Consider the following 22,084-nt stretch of genomic DNA (forward strand, 5'->3'; position numbering starts at 1 on the left):
GGAAGTGGGGGGGTGAGTGGGTGGGGGGGCTGGATGGGGCCTACAGCTGAATATTTAATGGTCATATAATTCCTGAACACAGACACACACAGACAGGTACACACCCAACCCGTGACCTGTCCTACACACTGCGTAATTAGGGAAACAGTCCTTTCGTTTAACTGCCAAAAGAGCAAACGGTAGGTATATATTCCCCTAATGATATGGGTTAAAGAGCTATTATACGTCTCATTAAAATATATGATCTCCCAATCTGGTGGTGGTTTGAGGTAATGGGGACAGAGCAGCATAGGGGCTAAAATACCACCCGCGCCCTATAGGCTAGTGTCCAATCCATATCTACATAATTCTGTATGTCAGAGAGCGGCTGCACAAATGAAAAGATGTTTCTGTCAGTGCCTGGTGAACGACACTGCAGGACCTAAAATTTCTCTAAGTGACAGTGTTTTGAGTGTGGGTGTGTGTGTGTGTTTAGGGCCTTAGTGTGTGGGAGCGAGTTGGGGTTATCAAGCATTTGACACCAATTTTCATGCCAGCAAGTAATGTGTTACGTTCCTCTTTGAGTATATAAAGAAAAGGTGGAATTAACACAAGGTCTTAAGAAATGCTAATCAGGCCTAGATTGATGACAAACTTGATTACACACGTGCACGCACACACACGCACACACACACGCACACACACCCTTTCCCTGACACCTGACTCAGTAATTGGCACAATATTAGTGAGGAGGTTGTAATGGTGACAACACATCTGAGATTTCTCTTTTCTCAATGTATGTTTAATTTTCTCTGTTAAGTTCTAGCCATTTAACTTTGTCATTCCCAGTTAAGCTGAAACAAACACCTGCACGTACACATACAGTACATAAACAGTTTGTGTTGTATTTGCAGTAGTTCTGCATATGTGATAATGTTGGAAATTACACGTTTCTGTGAAATAAACTACAAGTAAATAAGTAATTAAAATAAAGAAACTTAATACTAGAGATGAATTTAAATCTCTATTAAAATGCATGATTAGATTTACTTTAATAACAACAAATATAAATATATATATATTTCAAAAAGGTTGGAGTATTTACTAATCAGTGGAATGACAGACAATGAATTGGCAACCATTGTGAATAATTTGAATATGCAGATCACGATAGGTGCTAGAAAACGATACTTGAGAAAATAACTAGCAGAATAGCAATAATAACTTGCCGCCCTATGTATTTTCTGTCTAATGTTGAATGTGGGAATGGATGGGTAAGTTTAGGTCAGTAAGGGATTCATAACGTTGGTAATTTGATATATTTGGTTTATTGTACCAGGTCCACATAAACTACTACCACACACTGTGGTGACTCATGTTATGTGTTGCCTTCAGTAAAGTGCCAGCTGACACTACAGTCCGCACAAAGAGACCGTGTTACACTGGCAGTCAGTTCTTCTTATTATAGCTGGATATACTATGTTAGCTAAAAGCCTCCTGGGCACGCAAACAACATCTCTCAGCTTTAATAGCCTAAACAAGCCATGCAACTAACAAAGGAATCATCCGCCCCGCTCATTCTCACACCCTTTCATATCACATTTCCTTTTTCAACCACTAGCATCATCTGGCTGCCCTTAACCAGAGAGCCAAACACTCCTTTTAAGTGGAGACTACTTTGTTAACTGATGACCACGGGGCCAGTTATTGATCCTCTCTCCTTTCTCTATCTCAGTAAACCCTGCTGATAAAAAAACCCCTCTCTTCTCGCGGGGCTCCGCAGTATGCAGCCGCGGTTCGCTACAATAATAGCTTGCATATCATAGCATCCACATGAATCAGATCTCAGTGGTTTCGATTAGGGATAAACTAACTCAAACACACTGCCAGTCTAGGATGTGAATCTATTTATGAACGAAGAGTGTAGGTGGTAGTGTTCTTCACTTCGCCCCTCCATTCTCTTTAAAGGTTTTCTCATTTCACTTGACTTAACGGTTCAAGCGTAAACTTTCTAGTTGTGTTGACCTCTGAGAGGCCCTGCGGGGAATAAGAAGACTCCTGGTGATCTCCTGTTTAGCAGCAGCAGTGGCCCACCTCCTCCATTTCAGTTGTGCAGGGAGGAAGGGCAGAAGAGGATGGAGCAGGCTGACTCTGTGTCTATGTGTGCGCTTGTATGTATTTGCGACAGTGCCACTGGCTTCTCTCACTACCAAGGCAAGTCATGGGGGCCACTTTTGTCAAGCCTCTCTGATCTCACTTCATGTATCTCTGTGCAGGGAAAGGAAAAAAAAAAAAAAAAGATCGTCCTTGAAAGCAGTGCCTGCACAGCATGCAGTACTCCACCGCTCCACTACACAATCAAGCACAACACCTTATTTCACACAGAAGGAACAGTTGGAGTGAGGCTTTGAGCAAAGGGGAGAAAGAGTCAACTGATTCCAAAGTGTGAACTTTGCTTAAGAAAGCTATTTGACTTGCCCCAAGCGAGGCACTTAGTCACCACTTTGGCAAGGCTTCCACGCAGAGAGGAGAGAAGCAGGAGAAGGGAAAGAGTATGAAAGACACAAAGAAGAGGTTAGGAGAGAGGTGGAAACGGTTGATGAGGACAAATGGAGGTGGGAAGAAAGAGAGTAAGTTAAGACAGAAAGTAGGAGGAGAAAACAGAAAGGGAAGGGAGGAAGAAACGTAATGTGAAAAATGAATAATATAAATATGAGAATGGCAAAGAGCTGAAAAAAACAAAAAACTAAACAAAACTGGGTGCAACAGAGAGAAAGAGGGAATAAATTCTTCCCAGAACTGGAGGACCAAAGCAAGAGTGCAGGGCTAATTAGTTTCTGATGGCTGGACTTTCATTTGGCTAAAAGGTCAGCTAACTTTAAAGGTCAACACTGACATGCCTGCTCAATGCAAACACAAAAAAAATACACAAAAAGAGAAACGAGAGCGAGAGCGAGAGCGAGCGAGAGAGAGAGAGAGAGACAGACACAGAGAGAGAGAGAGAGAGCAGCTATATAAAAACACCCACACTAGAACAAATTATGCCACTACACATGCCTGTGTGTGCCTGTACAAACGCATGCACGCATGCATGCACGCACACACACACACACACACACACAAGCGTAGTTGATAACAGCACATTTGATATTCTCATTTATATCATGCTCTGGTCAGAGCAGGGACCAGGGTCATTATTCTATCTAAGGACTTTTATTACTACTAGCATATCCACTGCAAATTACTCTTGACTTTATTTGAATGTGTATCGAGATAATCTTTGTGTGTGTAGTATGCGTGTGTATCTGCATGTCCTTTGGTGGTGGGGATTGGGGGGTGGTGGTGGTGGTGGGGTTCAGGTTGGCAGGATAAATTTACTGCCTGCAATGCTAAGCACATTTCTGCCTTACACATCTACTATGCATCTTTATGTAGATTACAGCTGTCTTAATAAAAGCTAAGGAATGTAATCAGCATCTCTGAGTTCATGTATTGCAAAGTGTAGATGGACTTTGAAAGTAGAATTGCCGTTCACAAGACACAGGTGCTCACATAAAGTTGTCACTCTGTTAATGTAAACGTATTACATGTAACTGTAAAAACACTGATGTAACAGAGGGTACAGGGCCTACCTGATATAAGAAAAAAGGAGCATAGTGTAGATGCTCCAAAACTAATACACATATTTTGTGTTCTTCCATTTTCCATTACAATTGTTGGCTCAATTTGTGTTGCTTAATTGCAAGTTTTCCTTTTGTTTTCGTCAGATAAACACATTGCAGTTGATTTAAGAGAGCCACGTAAAAAACAGAAGTTGTGCAACAGATGTCTTACAGCCTAAAAAAAAACTTTTGTATTTTGTGTTCCCACTCCTTTATCGTAATATCAATGGCAATTTGATGGAGAACAAAATATACAACAGAGCTAGCTTGCGTAATTTTCAACTGTTATCTTGCCAACAACTTCAAATTTTGTCTTATTGTGCTTTTTTGTTTTACTTTGTGACTGTGTTGTCAGTTTAGAACTGCTTTGGCATAGGTGCTTAAGTCCACATGTTGGATCTATGACAGACAAGCGCATACGCACATATAACTCACCTTCCTCTAATTTCTTCCGGGCCTCCTCTTCTCTCTTGGCTACTTTGGCCCTTAGCACCTCATCCGTCTTAGCTGAAAAGAAAGACAGACGAACAGTCAGAAGCAAAGCAGAACTTCAGGAACCACTCATAATAGTTTTATTACAGAAAATATCTATAGCATATAGCATTAAGAAATTAATTACTTTTAATTTATTACTTGTGATATATGATTATATATTGTATTGAAAATAACAAAAAACAAATAGATTAATTTACCCTTCATTTAGTTAGTTATTTCTGTGCAAGATACAAAGTTTTAAAACAAATGATACTCATCACAGAGAATGCAGAAAATTACCAGAGGACAAATTAGTGGATCAACAGTTATGCTTCCAAATCAACAGAAATATGAATAGTGCCTTCTCCTTTTCCTATGCTCTGTTTTTTCTTCATACCCCTGTAAAAGTCGGCGTCTTCCTGAGAGGTGTTTATCGTCTCGGCATAATGAAAAGCTTAAGAGAAAGTGAGGCAGCGGGAGTAAACACTCGTCAGGGCATTTTAAGCATCTCTCATCATGAGCAGTGTTGTCTCGGCTCCCGTTTCCTCCGCCTTTCCCTCTGAATAATCAAGATGTTAAGCCACATTAAAAAATATAATGCCGTGTATGGCAGGACTATCAATACTGCCTCTAAATTAATTACATTTCCGTTGCGGCGCATCATTTATTTTGCAGCGTTAGGGCCTCAGTGGAGCCATTCGCCTTTATTGCTATCTCACTTGGTTGATGAGTGAGCTATGTAAAATTGAGTCTCCAATATCATTACACTTAATGAGTTTAAACTTTGAGAAAAAAAAAGAGAGGAAGAGAGAGAAACAGAAGAAGAGAGCAAGCAGACAAGAGAGAAGGGGGAGGAGGAGAATGAGAGCTCTGCACTGTTTTGGGGAAGTTAATACAATATAAGAGTGGGTGTAAGTGTTTGTGAGCGCTTACAGAATGTTTGTGTTAGGGCACAGCTGTGGGTGTCCGAATGTGGTTTATTGCACCACTTGAGATGCCTGCGTATGCATGTGTATTTCTGTGTACGCTCCTGGTTTTGTGTCTGATTGTGTGTTAGACTTGCACTGCAAACAAGTATGTTACATAAAAATACAACACATATACATCTGTGTGTGTGTGTGTTTGGATGCACGAGGCCATGGGTTCTGCAAGTCTCTCTGTCACTGCACTGCTGTTTTTGTTCGGTAATTGGCGTAGACAAAGAACCCGTCACACTGCTGTTACGGCTGGTTAAGTCTGGAGGTTCCGCATCTTTACTAACAATGACTCTACATGGATGACTGAACCCTCCTCTATGTCCCTCAGCTAGAGTGTGTTTGTGTGTGTGTATGTGTGTGTGTGTGGGAACACGCCTAACCAAACCTACAACAACCAATCTATTTCTCTTAAAACTAAAACAGTCATAATTTAGGGAAGTTTGTGTGTCTGTGTGTGCCAAAAGCCAAACCACAGGCTGCACCATTCTGCATCTCTTTGTAACTACATTCATGAGTTTTCTTATTTGTATGCACAGATGTGTATTTGTGTGAGTACACCTGTGTGTGTTTTGGTGTGTGTGTGTGTGAGTGAACTCCTCTCTGTGTTCTTCAGTTCCTCTCTTTGCTCGGGGCTACCGAGAGGCAGGTAGGAGACAGAGAGGTATTGGTGGTGTGATGGAGCGGGAGGGAGAGAGTGAGAGAGCGAGAGAGGGGAGAAAGGGGAGGAAAAAAGGAAAGGGAGATAGGCAGATAGATGGGGGCCATGTAGGAAAAAAGAAGAACTGACAAGCGAGGGAAACAGACAAACAAGCAGAAATAAGAGAAAAACCCTTGCCTGTGTGCACACAGACATGTGCACACAAACCACAGGAACGATTTGTCGCCTCTTTTTGTTTGCATGTTTATCCTCCACCTCTATCCCTTCATCCCTCCCCCAACAGGTTCTCTTATCCTCTCGCTCTCTCTTCTCTCCTTCTGTTTTGCCCTCTCCCACCCCTCCCCATTTTTATGCTTTCTCTTCCTTCTCTTGCTCATCTCTCCAGTACACTGTGCCTGGGGGCGATAGCAGCAAATCAAACTGTTTATCCATCTCTCATCAGTGCACTGCCTCACGGGGCTCCTGCCCCCTCAAAACAATGAAAGTAGGCCTGTGCGCTGAGCCAGGGATATGATTTAATTGCATCAATAAGGAGTTCTGCTTTAAAAAAAAAAGATAAACTACAGAAAAATACATTGCAGCAATACACTTTGCTGCAGTATCATGAAAAGCCTTTTAACATTAAAAGAACGAATTAAGCCTCACAGCTGTACCCATCTAGAAATATAGGCATGTCTGTGTGCAGAGGCTGCTTATTGGAAGTATATTTCTTGGCAACTTAGTGGCTCCAGTTCATTGTAGGATAATTCTGTGATGGACTTTTATTAAAGCACGTAATAAACGGCCGGGTGTTGGGGAGAGGAGAGTCCTTTCACTTCATTTAGACTTCGTTCAGTCTTGGCTGCAGGGGCGGAGGGAAAGAGGAGGGATGGCAGCGGGAAGGGGCGGAGAGCGTCAGTGAAATCGCATTGTGATTATGAGTGTAATTGCAGCTCAGGGGCCCAGGGGCCATGTAGCTCGGATGGCGCTAAAAGATGTTTTATGCACAGCAACAGAGAGGAAGAAAGTGAGAAAGAGAGAAAGAGAGAGAGTAGGAGGGAGAGGCAGGCTGCCAGGATGCTTGCAATTCTTTTTTTTTTTAAACAGAATCTCCTCTTCTATCTCTCTCTCCTCCCTTCTTTTTCTCCTTTCTTCTCCTCCTCCTCCTCCCCCGAACAGCCTCCTTCACTCGTCTCTTCTCCTCTCCTATTCTCCTCTGTCCTCCTCTCTCTTCTCTCCTGTCCTCCTCCCTTGGCAGGATTAGCTGGGTCTCGTTAGAGGGGAAATGTAATAATGCTCCCACCAGGTGGAATCGGGCCCGCTCCATTATCAGCCGGGAGATGGATGGGCCGTGTAGGGCCGGCGGGGGCCACGCGCGCACGCAATTTAGATTCAATAAACTGGCAAAGCAAGACCCCCAATCTGATTTATCTCTTACACGCCGCCAATGCTTGCTGCTACGATGCTGATTCCCTATTACCGCTCAGAGAAGGACTATTCATTGGATGTAAGGCACGGCAGTCAGAGAGGCTTGTCGAGCCCCCGGGACGGCAGCAAAACAGATACAGCAGAGGGTTAATACGTTTACACACAGATAAGCAATTAAATCTAAGGCTGAGGTGAGTTATAGAGTTATTAAGGAGGGATCGGAGTGGGGGAAAAGGGAGGGACAGAGGGTGAGAAAAAGAAGGAGAGAGATGTTATTCAACACAAGAGTGCGGTAGCTTGGGCCTTAGGCCGGGTACAGTAACTATTAGAAGTGAAAAAGGCTATCATATTATAGAGTTCATGAGGTGAGAGAACAACAGAAGAGCAGCAGTCTGCCCACGTTGTTCAATAAACTCAATACTACACTTACAAACCAGCATGTGAGATAGAGCAGTTATCCACTTAGTCTGTGTGCATTTGTGTTTGTGAGTTTATAAGTGAGGATATGTTTGCTGGTGCATGTCTTCATTTCTAAATGTAAGTGGGTATGTGTTGGTGTAATAGGCATATTCATATCCACTGTATACCTGACTGTGAGTACACAGGGCATCACATTTGACTGAGTGAGTTTGTGCATGTGTGCATGTGTGTGTGTGTGTGTGTGTGTGTGAGAGCTGCACTGACGTTAGTGGTGTTAGTAGTGGTGGGTGTCATTCTGTCCACCCGCCAATCAAAGTGAATCTGAATGTCAGCGGGAGAGGAGGTGTGATAAATCAGCCTCACACCCTACGACAAACAAAATATTAGAGACAGCGCAGCGCCATTGGAAAAATGTCCCTTCCAATCAGCCGAGCATTTTACAGTGAAGCTCGGCAGCCGGGCCTCCGACCAATGCTGAATACCAGAGAGACAGATAAGACAATAAATAAATAAATAAGAGACAGACGGGTTGGAAGCCAGGCAGACAGACAAACAGACATGTAGGCACGCTGACGAATAACAGTCCTGACAGGAAGAAAGACGAGACAAAGAAACAAAAGAACAAACTGGGGCTAGAGGACAGACAGGTAGGAATGCTAACTGATGTATAGCGGCACTGACAGGCAAAGAGACAGGACAGACAGACAGAAAGGTGGGAAGACAGACAAAAAACTGCTGGGCAGGCAGACTGATAACTGCAGAGTTGTGCAGAACGACATATTGTTGCAGCAATATCATCATCAAAATGTATAAAAATGCCACAGGTCTTTCTGTAAAGGAATTAAATGTACTAAGACTTAGTAGGACCACCACTGTACAGATTTCTTATTGACTTATTTTAAAGATAAATAACTGAATATTCTAATAAATAAACTAAATTTGCATGTAACTTCAAACTGTTCAGTGAAGAGGTCAAGTCATCGACATATGTGGGTTTGCAGCAAGAAATACATTTATTTATAATTCATTTATTTGATCATTTAGGCTGTTCATGTATGAAGAGTGCAAAGTCAAGACTGAATGCCATCTTCAGCTAGTCCTGCATGTTATGACGAAGGAAAGAAATAAAGGACTCACTGAGAAAGTCATGGTGCTGCATCAGGTTGTTACCAAAGCAGGTTTTAAAGAACAATCCAAACTCTCACCACGAGACATTACAATGCAATCACATAGCTTTTTTCTCCAAAGTTGCCAAACTAAACTTTACATTAAGTATAAGACAAAAAGTGCAGTAGTTTCTCTAAAACCAGCCTAATGATTACCTCAGTGATAAATTATTTCCAAATTGCAAAAAGTAAAAATATTACAATGTTATTCTTCCAGTAATGTTCAGCCCTACTGGACAGTATACAAAAAGGGGAGACAGAAACATCATGCAACTTTAGTCAACTTAAAACAGCTCTACTGCTCTGCTGCTGCACTACTTCAAATGTTGTCATTAGTGAAAAACTAACCTGTGATTACCACTGCACTTACTCTGATAAATGTTCCTCAGCTGACCAGAACAGGGTATCTTAGGACTTGCTGTAGTCCTAGCTGTAGTGGTACAATGATGACTAGGAGGCTCTCAATACTTTAAGGCAAAAAAGGCTTTCTTACATCTTTTTTTAAGTCTTCAGGTGAAAAGAAATCTGCTGTGTTCTACTGCATCTCCAGTGCAGAAATCTACAGCAGGTGCAGATGTTAAACGGTTTACAAGAAGACGCAACATCTTGAAGCAACCACTAGGTGGCACAGCACACAGACAGCGCGAGAGGGAGGCTTCAGCCAGGCCTTACTTTTATGTGTGTGTGCTGCCTGTGTGTTTGTACAGGACCCTCTATCAAAACCAGCTCATCTAGACCTTGTAGCTGTAAAGTATAATTCGACATGGGACATATCACAAATGTACCTGCATCCTGATTGGATAGGCAGACATGAGAAGATAAAACACAAAGTATTTAAATATTTAGCAGCAGAATGCATAAAATCATTCAAAGACAAGGCTATATTATAGCAGGTGTTTATGTATGATACTGTACAACTTGTGTGAGACCTGAAGAAAAACAGGGCAATCAACTCACAAAAGTACTGTATATGAATCAGCGTCTGAGCCATAACCATATGATCATTCTGCTAATGTTTGAGAATCATACTGAGAGAAATCCTTCAGGCAGAAAACAGGAGAGCTGAACTTGAATGATCTTTAGTGGAGGCTGCCCTCTGCATCTGTCATCAGGCTGATTTAACGACACCCATGAAATATTTACAAACCAAACAATTAGAGAGAGATATCTTACAAAATCAATCAATTATTCATTGCCAATCGTCTGAAGAGCTTTTTTTTTTTTGTTTCACAGCTATATTCTGATGCTGGGGGGTGCATCAATTAGGGCTCGTACTCCTGTGGTGTTATGGATGCTTCAGAGAGGAATGAATGCCTAAATGAAGGAGCCAGATGCAAGTTGCCAGCGCTGCATGCTGACACTGTGTTGTGGCAGACGAGCTTGATAAAACCCAGATTGACATGCTGATTGCCACACTGTTGTACATGAAGTCAGAGGGACAGTTTGGATCATTCATCTGAATGTGTGAAGAAATGAGACTTTCCCTACTTACAGCCACAGTGTCAGAACCAACATGTAAAACTCTGGAGCCTTGCTTATGCAGCATTTGTTCTATTCATTTTTAAAACAGCCTCTTAACTCTAGACACCTGGGCTCCATGTTTGTATTCTTCTTTTCAGTAATCATGCTGAGATTGCATCTGTCAAACTCAAAGAGGTGAGGAATTAAGAAGAGATTTATCTACAAGAAAAACAAAGGGCAACTCAGTCCAGAGTTCATTTTCTCCACATAACTACAAACACAAACTCATACAATTCAAATTCATATTGTAAATACAGCGGGTCTGAGTATTTAAAGGCCCACATACAGTAGATTGGATGTCTTCATCCCTACTGAGTATACAGTCTAATACTATGGACAGGGAGAAAATGCAAACTCCATACAGAAAATTGACTGATTCATTGTGCGAGTCATGTTTCAAGCTAAAGAATGCAAAAATGCTAAAGATTTGCTGGTTCCTTAAATGTGAAGAGTTTCTGACTTTGTCTTTAACTTACATGATAACAACTTGAGCATCTGTGGATTTTTCCCTATTTTCTGATATTTTACAGACCGAAGGATTAATAGATAAATCAACATATTCAGCAGATTAATTGTGAATGAATATAATTGTTAGATGCAGCCTTAATCTTTTAGATCTTGTGTTTCTAAATATATTTGTGACAGAAGAGATGTGACTCCATCCCCATAAAGACTTCACAAACGACAACTAACTGGCTAAAGATTTCTTGGTAGACCAAGACACCAGTGACTGAGTATTTGACTACTTGACCAAGAAGAGACAACCCAATAACTCAAAGTATCTAATTGATAATTTGAAACTTAATAACATATTTTCAGTCAGTTTTAAGTGATGCTGAATAATGAGGAGGATCAGTGCAGTAAACCTCAGCACCATGTTCCAAACCCCTCTGCACCACACCACGCTTGGCTCCAGACAACATACTGGGGTCTGAGTCTTATTTCGTTTGGTTAAAACCTTGCACAGGAGGTCTGGGGTTGAGAACAGGTTTCATGTGGGCCAAGCAAGTAAATAAGCAGCTGAGCAGTGCGGCCTTTTGCGATGCATGTGGGTGGCTCGGACCCAGCACCCCAACCTGCCCTTTAGATCCAAGGGCGATTGAGTATCCCATGACTCCGTGGCTGCACCGGTGCGCTCAGAGAGCTACTGAAAATGTGGGGAGGAGCAGAGGCCTCCAGCGGTCAGAGAGATCAGAGGAGGAGGTTGCTCTGAGGAACTGCGCACTGCCATAGGGTACATGCACGCATAAACACACCTGAAAAGCACACATGGATGTCCACATACACAGATAAGAAATAAGAACACACACGCGCGCGCACACACACACACACACACAATAATGAAGAATACACAAGCCTGAGGGAAAAAATCTAACAACAAAGCCTCTATAATGTGGCAACCAGGTCAAACAAAGTTTAACCTCGAAACCTCACCATGGAAATATCATATGTTAATTTTAAGTGGCCTTGCCTTTTAGGGCTTACAGTAGATATTAAAACACTACATTAATGTGTGTGTGGGTTCACTGTAAAAATGAAGGTATTCTGTTGGTTTGGTGGTGGTGGGGCATGCCTTTTAGATAAATATGAAAGTTCTGTCATGAGAACTTCACAGAGATGAGCGGGTAAGTGCATAACAGAGGTCTGGAGAGGGCAATCAGACCAAATCCATAATGCAGGGATCACACGGTGAAATATTAAGCATCCTGGGGCCTCTGAATGACATCTCACCCTCAACTTCAACCTTGTCATGTCTCCACATGCCACTGTCTGTTTCATATGCTTCCCTGTTTTATTCTTTCTCCTTTATGTCCTTTACTTCTCCTCTGTTATCTTATTCTTTTCCTTGCATCCTTTTTCACTAGTCCACATTTGCTGATTCATGCCAGGCTACCTGTCACAGGTATATAAAATATAAATAATCATCAAAACTGCTTCAGTGTGAAAGGTGTACAAAGTAAGTTGGCATGTTATTGTCCATTACAAAATAATCTGTTACCATGTGCATAGACTGGCAGCAATCAGCAAGCAGTTGCCTCTTGTGGCCAGGGAGTCTGCTCTCACTTGTAGGCATTGTGTGGAATTTCTGAGGAAGTACACAAACCAAAGCCAATTGTTGTAGCAATAAATTGTAAATGTCTGGAAATACTAGACTATATTTATCTTATCTGGAATGTTATTGACCGGGTTCTTGGCGAAAATATTCATGTTTCATTGTTTTGTGAAAAATATCAACATGGACCTTTAGCCATATAAAGGCAGAGACAACAAAGCGAGAGCAGCTTTTCCTCTATTTTTGACCAAAAGGAGCAGACTGATGGCAACTAAAGCCAGAAGAAGTGTTATAAGATAGGAACATAAGGTCATACATGCACCCTTCAAATGGCCTTTGCTGCACCAAATCTGAGATCTCTCTGCCAGCTGTTACTCCGCTGCCTGATGCTTCTTTCTCTGTTGATTCTTGTCTCACAGAGCTCATTTGGAAATGATATCAGTACCGACTGCTTTGTTTCTGCCAGTGTGAGCACACAGTTAAGCTTCTCCATCGAGGTGTTCCAGTGAACTGACTATACATGTCTCCTGTGCAAGAGGTGGTTTATAAGTTCAGTATAGGATTTCACCAAAACTACATTAATGAGGCCATTCGTTACATTCCTCAAGAAATAATGTTTACATTCTTTCATTCTTTCAAAGAGCCACAATCGCAACAGAAAGAAAGTTTGCACAGAGAATGGCAATGCTAGGAGCACTAGTTTTACACTTTTCCTAAACACAACAGCCCAAGTCACAATGACTACTCATAGTTTTTATATAATATTACCAAAGTCACTGTAGCCTAAATGTACAGTTTTTTGAGTAGGAGTGCAAATGAGTGCAAAACATGACAAGACATGTTGTCCCTACATGAATCTGAATACATGATTTTAAAATGGCAAAAATCACATTGATCTAACACCTACAACACCTGCTTGCAACTCTGTCAAATTTTGGAGTGAAAAGGGTGAAACTGGAAGATTACTTTAGAATGTGAAGGAGCACCTCCTTTTTCCACAAAAATACTGCAATTTAGTTGGGTCAAGGACAGTTTAAATAAAACTGTGAGAGGTGCACAGACTAAACTGGCTTAATTCATTACATTTTCTTGTTATTTACAGCTACTGACTGGTACAGAAATGCTCACTAACTGGTCCATGCCTACAAAAACAAAACTGTGACCTATTATAGATTTTTACTTTTCTTATTATGACTGATGAGTTCTTTGAATAATTAACTTTTTTCCATGACATGATTTATTCCCAGAAAACTACATATTTTCCAGAAAAGCTGCTGAAATTCAGTAATTTTAAGCCACAATAAGCTCAACCCAACTCTGTGTGATCCTGGTTATAATGTGTAGTATCTGTATTGCAATTTCAGAGCACTTGCCCTGTTTGTGTGTGTGTGTGTGTGTTTGTATCTGCTCATTTATTCTAGTGTGAATGCACTTGAGCGTGCTGTTGAATGGTGGAGAATAGGCTCTGGTTCCCCTGCTGAAAGCCTGCTGGATGCCATTGTGATGGCACACCACTGAGTGTGTGTCTCATGTGTGTGCAGTGGTGGTGGTGGTTGCCGTAGTGGGGGAGATGGGACTAAGTCTGTCGGGACCCCCGCACATAAAAGGTAAACTGGAGCCGCTAATCGCAGTGCTGACACAAGGAGGTTCAGAAGGGCGGCCACTTAGAAAAGAAAGGCAGGAGAGCCGGGACCCTGGCAGCATCAATAGGGCTCAGCACAACTGACCACATTACAGGAACAAACACACACTGCAGAATAGACACACAAACTTGGTGGTCTCGGCTAGTTCCTGCCTGCTCTTTGGTGTGGACTTCACGGATCGTGAGTCCAGCGTGTGTGTTTGTCTGCATGTAATACTTCTCCAAAAGACTGTATTCATATTCAACATTGCCAAACATGTACTTGAAAGTCTGTCTGATTTATTCTCTCTCTGAAAGAAAAAAAATGAATAAGTGATGATTGAAACCCTAAATTACACACTCTGAGGGACTGACACTGGCCTGATAACAAGGTTCACAAAAGAAATGCAGGTGAGTGAGAAGAAATAAATAAAGCAAGGTGTTACAAAATTAATACAAGTTCAGGGACATATTTGGCAATTAATGCTAAAATGTCAGCTCGTAAGATATGATGAAGGAAAACAGAAAGAAAGAATGCATGAGAGAGGGAGAGGGCGGGCTGTGAGTGGCACCAGGGAGAAAAGGGGGGGGGGGGGGGGGAGACAGCCTGGCCGCAGGAGGAGCAGAAGCACAGAGGAGAGAAAGAATGAGGGAGATTGGACAAATGACAGCTCCCCTCGAAGGTAGTGTTGTGCACTCCCTTCTCTCTTCCCTCTTTCTCATCTCTTAATACTTATTTTCATCACTTTGCTTAAAATATTGATAATCAATTAGCACTACGTCTGTTTTGCTACAGAATCTGTGTCACGGTCTATCACTCTGTCAGAGCCAATTCGCCGCTCATTCAAAGTTCATTTTTCCTTGGCGGCTCTGTGCCTTTGGAGGAGTCATTACGCGGGGAACATAGCCCGGGGTGCAATCACCTATTCTCTTTCATTACTGGGGAGATGGAGAAGGTGAGAGAGATTATTAGAACTTTGGAATGATCACAAAGCTCCACGCCGCCTGTCAGATCCCCCCTACGTGTAATTCATCTGGCCTCACTACCTCCCCCTACCCCCCCTCCTTCCCTTCCCCTTCCCCTTCCCCTCCCCCTCATCCCTCCATCCCTCCTCCCCCAGCCTCAGCCAGGGGTTTGGCCACAGACATTATTCATGAACATCTGCAGCGCGCTGAATATTCCACAGCCTCCGCCGTGATGAAAAGGGAGCTGCCCCTTTGACTTGAAAATTAACATGCCGGCACAGAGATTATGGACGCGCCGTTTCATTCCAAGCCGAGCTGGGCCACGCTGAGACTGGCCGAGCTGACGGCCCGGGCTGGGCTGAGCAAGGCAGAATAAACAGGGCAGGTGCAGAATTTGCTCTTTGTAATGGCGAGGTGTCTGGTTGAATGTGGAACTAGGAAATGATTAAGTTATTAAAATAATGATGGCGCACAAACATGAACGGTCACAGATACAAACACAATCAAACAGACATTCCTAGTAGAGCTGGAATATGGTGATATCAGGTGTTCTTAGATGAAATGTCAGAGAACAGTGAGAAATGCTCTGTATAGCTTCTTAGAGCCGTCTTCAAATGTTTTGTTTTGTGCCTCCAACAGTCTAAAACCCAAAGATACTTTCTTTACCATGTTGTTAGACACAAAAAATTCAAATCATCACATGTGAGTGGATGGAAGCAACAAATGTTTGGCATTTTGCTCAGAACAATCATTCAGTTATCGAAATAGCCGCTGAATTTCCTGGCGATCAGAATCGATCAACTGAAAATCGCTGCAGCTCTATTTCAAAGACAGGTGGTACATCTGGCGCAAAGCTAAAAATGTTTCCCAGTAAACATCTCATTGCACCCTCTCACCTCTGTGTATCTGTTTCTTTCATTCCCTCCTGGGTGTCTCTACATGAAAGCTCAGCCAGAGAATGGAGACTCTTCCTCTCTCACACCAGGAGCACCACTGCTGGAGAGGAGCCAAGCATCCTCCCTCTCTCTTTCTCTCTCATGTCTATATGTGCTGTCCCTCATCCAACCTGTGTCCTCACAGACATTAAGCTCCTGCTTCTGTGACTGCGACATGCCTCACATGGAAATAATGATAAACTAAAACTACTTTGATTCATGAACGTCTCCCCCCTTATTTGAAATGAATTATAAGTGGCTTTTATTTTACTACTTTTTTCATAATGATGCTCAGTTATGTTTAAAACTGTGCCTCTCACTGAGGTGTTCACAACCAGTGAACCAACATTTTTTCCAACATTTGAGCCCAAAACATCAAATGGGCAGCTGTAGGTGAAATGTCAGTTGACAAATGTTTATTCACAAAAACCTAAATACATAACTACAGGGTATTTGTCAGTGTGTTGACAAGACAAGTTTCAGTCACCTCTGGATTTCAGCTGACTGCAGAGTTCCAGTGAGATCCCTTGGCACGATGGCAAAATTAGGAGACTAGGGAATTCCCTGTTTGCAAATAAGTGGAGATGACTTGCAATAACTTACAGCAGCAGCCTATTACACATCACTGGAATATCAAAGGAGCAGCTTCACTATTACCACAAGATCTTCATGTCTGTAGCCTGACAGGATGTAAAAAACAAACAGTGGGTGATTTGTCAAACATAACCAAAGACCATGAAAATATGATAAAACAAACAAAACCAAGGTCGAAATTGTGTGTGTACAGTATGACTACTTGTGTGTTTGTCGATGCATATGTCTTATGTCGGCTGTAAACACCACTAACTACTCTTGGCAGTGTTTTCACCAGAGTAAATACAGCAGGATACACAACGGAGACTGAAAGAATGAAGAAGAAAAAAAGAGAAAGAAATATAAGTAGACAGACATACTATAAAGAAAGAAAGAAGGGGAGAAAATACACTTCAGTGCTTCTGAAAAGGGGAGCAGTTGGAGGGTTCTGACACGGGCTGGAGCGGGACTTTGCGCTGCCTCTTGTTGATTGTAAATGGCAGAGCAAGTTTACTCTGGCAGTTGGAGCCAAAATGGAGTCTGACAGCTTTGTCAGGGAGTTTGAGCGGCTCAGTGGCAGGGCAGGAATCGGCAGGAATTGATTCCATCCCTTTCATCTCCAAATCGCCGGCGTACGCTAGTGAAACCTCCGTGGTAATAAAAAAAAAGGGGGTTGGGGGGAGTGGGAAAGAAAACCAGCCTGGCATAGTTTGAGGATGACAAGCGATTTTTCGAAACACTTGTCAAAATAGAACAGAGAAATAAAAAAAGAGGAGCAAAGAATGAGGAAAATGGCACACCAAAGTCTGAAAGAGCTGGATGCAGAACAAACATGTCAGGAGATGTTAGTGCTCTCTCTGAAAAACAGCAATATTAATAATCCTAGCACTCATTCCCACCTTTTCTCTCTCCTCCTCTCTTTATCTCTCTTTGTAAATTATTCCACAAGATATTGCTGCATTACAACCCACTCAGGATCTTGCCCTCAGTGTTTCCTAACTGCAGCCTCTATATTATTCTGGCCATTTTTGCAACCTTTGGCACTATGTGAGACTCTTATTTCTTTTATAACTGACCTAAAAATATGAACGCTGGCAGCAACTTTACATGCACTCCAGGTCTGTTTATCTTGTCTTTTCGTTTCATAAACAGTCCACTCTCCAAACTGCACTTTTCTTAGGGAGAGTCTGAGAAGAGACAGTGAGAAACATAAAGGAGTCTATAGCATATGTTTGAGAGGAGGGATTGACAGAATAAAGGACGTCTTACTAGCAGTGCTTTGTTATGTTACTCTCCCATAGCTTTATCCCTCTGATCCCTTCTACCTCTATCTGCTTGCCTCGTTTATTTTTCTTTTTCAATTTACAGGATTTGTTTCTGTGTGTACAGCGAGGAGGACGAGGTATAAAATTAATCTTTATCCCGGTTTTGTTGTGTTTCCTCCTCCTTGACAATGCATGTCAGTAATTAGCCGGCCAGTTTGGTTCCAGGCTTTTCGATGGGTGCCTCCGTTTGCCAACTTTCGCCTTTTGTTCTTGCCACACAATACCGCCCACTCGCCCTCGGTGTCTCTCTCCCTCTCTCTCCTCTCTCTGCTCCCCGCCTCACACCCACACAGGGCGTTACACAATCTATCCAAATGTGCTTCGCTTTAAAACCCCATTACTCAGCCCCTGTTGTTTTGTTCAACACAATTAAAAGAACAGGCCCTTCATGAGAATTCAGAGAGCCTCGATCAGTCCCTCCCTCCCTTCTCTCCTTCACTCTCTCCTCTTCTGTGGTTCAACATTGGCCGTGGAGTTACTGTGAACAGGCCAGCTTAGTTCCCCTAATTCCCTGGGTTTTGTTTGCATATAGGCTTAGTTTAGTTCCATTTGAAACTACTCAATGCCATGCTTCATCCCCTGGCTGTAACCAGACCAGTGAGCAACTTTAAAGACCGGTCAGCCAAATGGAAACAGGGACGTCCACCACACACACACACACACACACACACACACACACACACACACACACGCATGCACGCAGCACGCACACATACACATAGCTGAAGAGACCAACAAGGTTAAAGGGCACCAGCATTGTTATCTCTCTAAGTACTGACACACTTCAAAAGGGTGAAAAACTCGAAGGCTTTTTTGGTAATGACTAAATAGTCAGGCTTTGGCAGAGGGTCTGGTGGTAATTTCAGGCTCTGGCCCTCCACACCAGCGTGTAAGGCCTGCAGGATGGGCTTAGTTCAAAGGAAAGCCAGGTAAATGAGAGAGAAGGCTACTGGTCAGTAATGACCACAAGGTCACTGTCAGGGAAGTGTCAAGAGGGAATAGAAATGTCTAATTTAAGTTATTGTATGATTCAGAGAAGCATCCCTCAAGTCTGAAATAAATTTACATCTCTCATGAGGTTTGTGCAACAACTGCTGCATGCAGAACTGGAACAACCACTCACCCAAAAATGCATAAAACTGACACTTTTTGAATTCAGATTCCAGTGGATTAGTCTGTTAAAAATGAATATGCAACTATTTTGATGCTTCTACAAAATGTTCTTTGTTCACATTTTGTAGACCAAACAATTAACTCATGAATCGGAGGATGTACACTGGAGATTAATCTCTAATAAGAATAATTGTTAGCCGATGTCCGAAAATCCTGCCAAAAATATTCAAACATGCTGAATCTTTTCTGGCATGACCATATCTGGGTTAACATCTCAGTTGAGCTAAACATTGTACTGCATCAAATTTTAAAATACATTGGTCTTTGAGACCACAGCCATTAAAATTGAAGGCCAAATTCATCTCTTTTTAACAAATTGCAGACAGCTGCTGGTATTTTTTCAACAATGATGCAAAACTCAGTGAATTTCTAATTAGAAAACGCTGAAGTCAACAGTCTCACTGCGCTACACAGTGAACAGTTTTCAAACCAAGAGGAGCTCATTTGATTATGTTTAACATTTACTCAGCACAACACGCCAGCACAGATTAAAGCAATCGACTTAATGCTAGGTCACTGTGCCTCTAGTTAAATGCCTTAATGAAATTATGTCATGAAGTTTACTAACATCATCTGAGCCTGTGTGTGCCCTAAATGCAGCAGACACACACAGGCCTGCATTTAGCCAGTGGTCTCTATCTTCATTGCAGAGTGGAGAGGAGGTCGACCCTGCCCACCAAATGACAGGTGTGAGGCTCTGGGAGTTGTCTCAAGTTGTAGACAGCTCTATAATTCACACTGGACAAGACTTTTCAGAACAAACACGTATAATGGCTTTAAAGTGCACCAGGAAACTGTTTAGTCGTGTGTGCACGTGTCTGACAGTGAGTCCGGTGAACATCAGCTTTGTTTCTTTTGGCAAACAGCAGCAAAAAGGAAACAGAATAATTTAAAAACATACTCCAAGTAAAGCTGCAAAGAATCAGCTAAATTTAGACTTTTCATTAACATTTCTAATTAGACATTTGAGCCGTGTTTTCCCCTGTTGCATCACAGTCCACAAAGTCCAAGTTAATTAACTCAACCTCTGACACCCGCCACTGTCAGTGCTACTACAGTGTGTTCAACAGCCAAACTGAGATCTGGTGACGTTCCATGCAACGCGGCTCGGCTGTAATTCTCCTCACTGGCTTAAAGGTCTGTGATGTGGTTATAAAATTAAGGTTCAGCTCATCTGTAGTGAGGAGCTAATAGCACTTGAGCATCAAGTGAGAACACCCAGCAACAGCTTGTGTTAATCATTTGACCATTGGCAAACAGGCCATTCTGTTCAAGCTTAATCCTCTTAATCAAGTTAATTAATAAAATTAATTTTTCTTAATGGGATGATACCAAATCTATAAATTAATTTGATGAATTATGCATAAGAGCTGGGCTTGTTTAGGGAAAGGTGACTTCATTTTCATGGTTATCTGAACAGTAATAAGTGATGTAGATTAGGAGAAAACAGTAAATGCTTTCTCATAAATACTGCACACACACACACACACACACACACACACTTCCCTGTTTGTGTTCATATGTTCATGTAACCCTCTGTGTGAGCTGATATTGATCTTTCTTTAAAGCTCCTCAATAATAAATTCCAGCCCCCCCGCCTTCAAAACACAGTCAGATAGGAGCACAAAACTGGTTTAAAACCACTAATTACATCAGCGCTGAAAGGAAATCATTGATCAGTGGCATTATGGGAAATTAAACTGCCCCCCCAAAACTGGATCAAAGTGAATGAAGTGGCTTAGCGGGGGTTTCACAGGGGCTCTGCAGACGGGAGACAGGGATTATCGCCCCTGGACACACACACATCTCATTAAGACGATACAGTAGTGTGTTACAGGACTTCCATGATGCACACACGCTATTTTTTTTCAAGGCCGTGGTTGCTCACAAGTTGTTTACAAGTCATCTGTTGACTTCAGCCAACTTGAGCCTCATTAGTCAATACATTCAAACACTTCAGATGCTTTATTTGTGTGTTTCACATGCTCTGTTATTACAGTTATTTTAACGATTTGCTCTACACAAAAATAACTGTCTTATAATGTAGCCCTGGACTAATGTGAGCAGGCCTCATGTCCCCAACCTGTAGAAGGGGTCCACTGGGGGAATGAATAAAAGAAAGGGGCCCCTGCTGGCTCATCGGGCCATCTATTGGTGCCCCGAGACCGCCATAATCTGTTCCCCCCTCCTGTCCCACCAGCCCTACCACTGGCCCCCTTAGGGCTCCCAGCCTGCTGCTGAGGGAGCCCTTCATGTGTAATTAACAGCTCCCAAGCTGTAAACACACACAAAACATATACAAAAGAAAAACTGTGGTGCTTTTAAGAGTAGTGATTAGTCTACAAGACCTGCAATTTTTCCAATATTAACTTGATTAAGACAATTAAGTAAATTTGCCATGTACTGAGCTTGTTCTGATCATTGCTAAGGCTCTAATTTCAGTCAGATTATTAAAGGATAATTGATTCATGATCACACATTAATCCAACAGCTATAGGACGAACGCAACTTTGAATACTGGAGGAAAAAAGTGATGTAGTGCAACGTAACATGGAGGAAAAATCTTCAGTCATTAATCAGGCCAGTTCTTTTTTAACGTTTAATTACCAAGGTTTGAGCCAGTGAGCACTCACACCTGAGAGCGACCCAGTGCCATGCTAAAATGATTGATACTGAGGGAGATATATGTGTTAGTCACATCCAAACCAACTGAGGAACTGTGGCAGTACCTTTAAGGTCACATTTCTTTCAAATTGTTTAACACAGGATGCAAACAGTAACATCAAAAAACACAAGACCATATGCAACCTGTGTTAGCAGTTAACTGAAATATATTTTTCAATAAATATTATTATAGGCTACATACAATCAATATAGCTGAGCTTTGTCAACTTTGTCTTGACTTGTGACCATCTTTCCCACAGTATCATAAAACAGGCCATGAGATATTTTATCCTAAAGACAGACCAACCAGCAAACTACACAGAGATGCAGTATAACAAATGCTTTATTCTGAGAGGGAAATTATGCTTTGTGGTTCTAATCGGATATAGACTGATCTGACGGGCAACAAAGTAATTCAGTAATTCAGGCTGAAGCCCGGTGACAAGTAAAACTAAGGGTAAGTTACAGGAAACAGCCTGTTGTCCCTCAGTGAAAGGTGGTGTTGCAAGG

General features: G+C 42.1%; 1 protein-coding gene across 4 annotated transcripts in view; it reads right to left on the minus strand.

Annotated features, from left to right (window-relative positions):
- The window catches only part of rsrc1 (arginine/serine-rich coiled-coil 1), a 111,173-nt gene that overhangs the window by 17,214 nt on the left and 71,875 nt on the right, over positions 1 to 22,084 (minus strand). For all 4 annotated transcript variants that reach the window (XM_018693976.2, XM_018693979.2, XM_018693975.2 and 1 more), the window contains exon 7: positions 4,077 to 4,148. In XM_018693976.2, the coding sequence (XP_018549492.1) occupies positions 4,077 to 4,148 (72 nt within the window). The remainder of the gene's footprint in view (positions 1 to 4,076; positions 4,149 to 22,084) is intronic.

Source organism: Lates calcarifer, linkage group LG21, assembly GCF_001640805.2.
Source record: "Lates calcarifer isolate ASB-BC8 linkage group LG21, TLL_Latcal_v3, whole genome shotgun sequence".
Classification (NCBI taxonomy): Eukaryota; Metazoa; Chordata; class Actinopteri; family Centropomidae; genus Lates; species Lates calcarifer.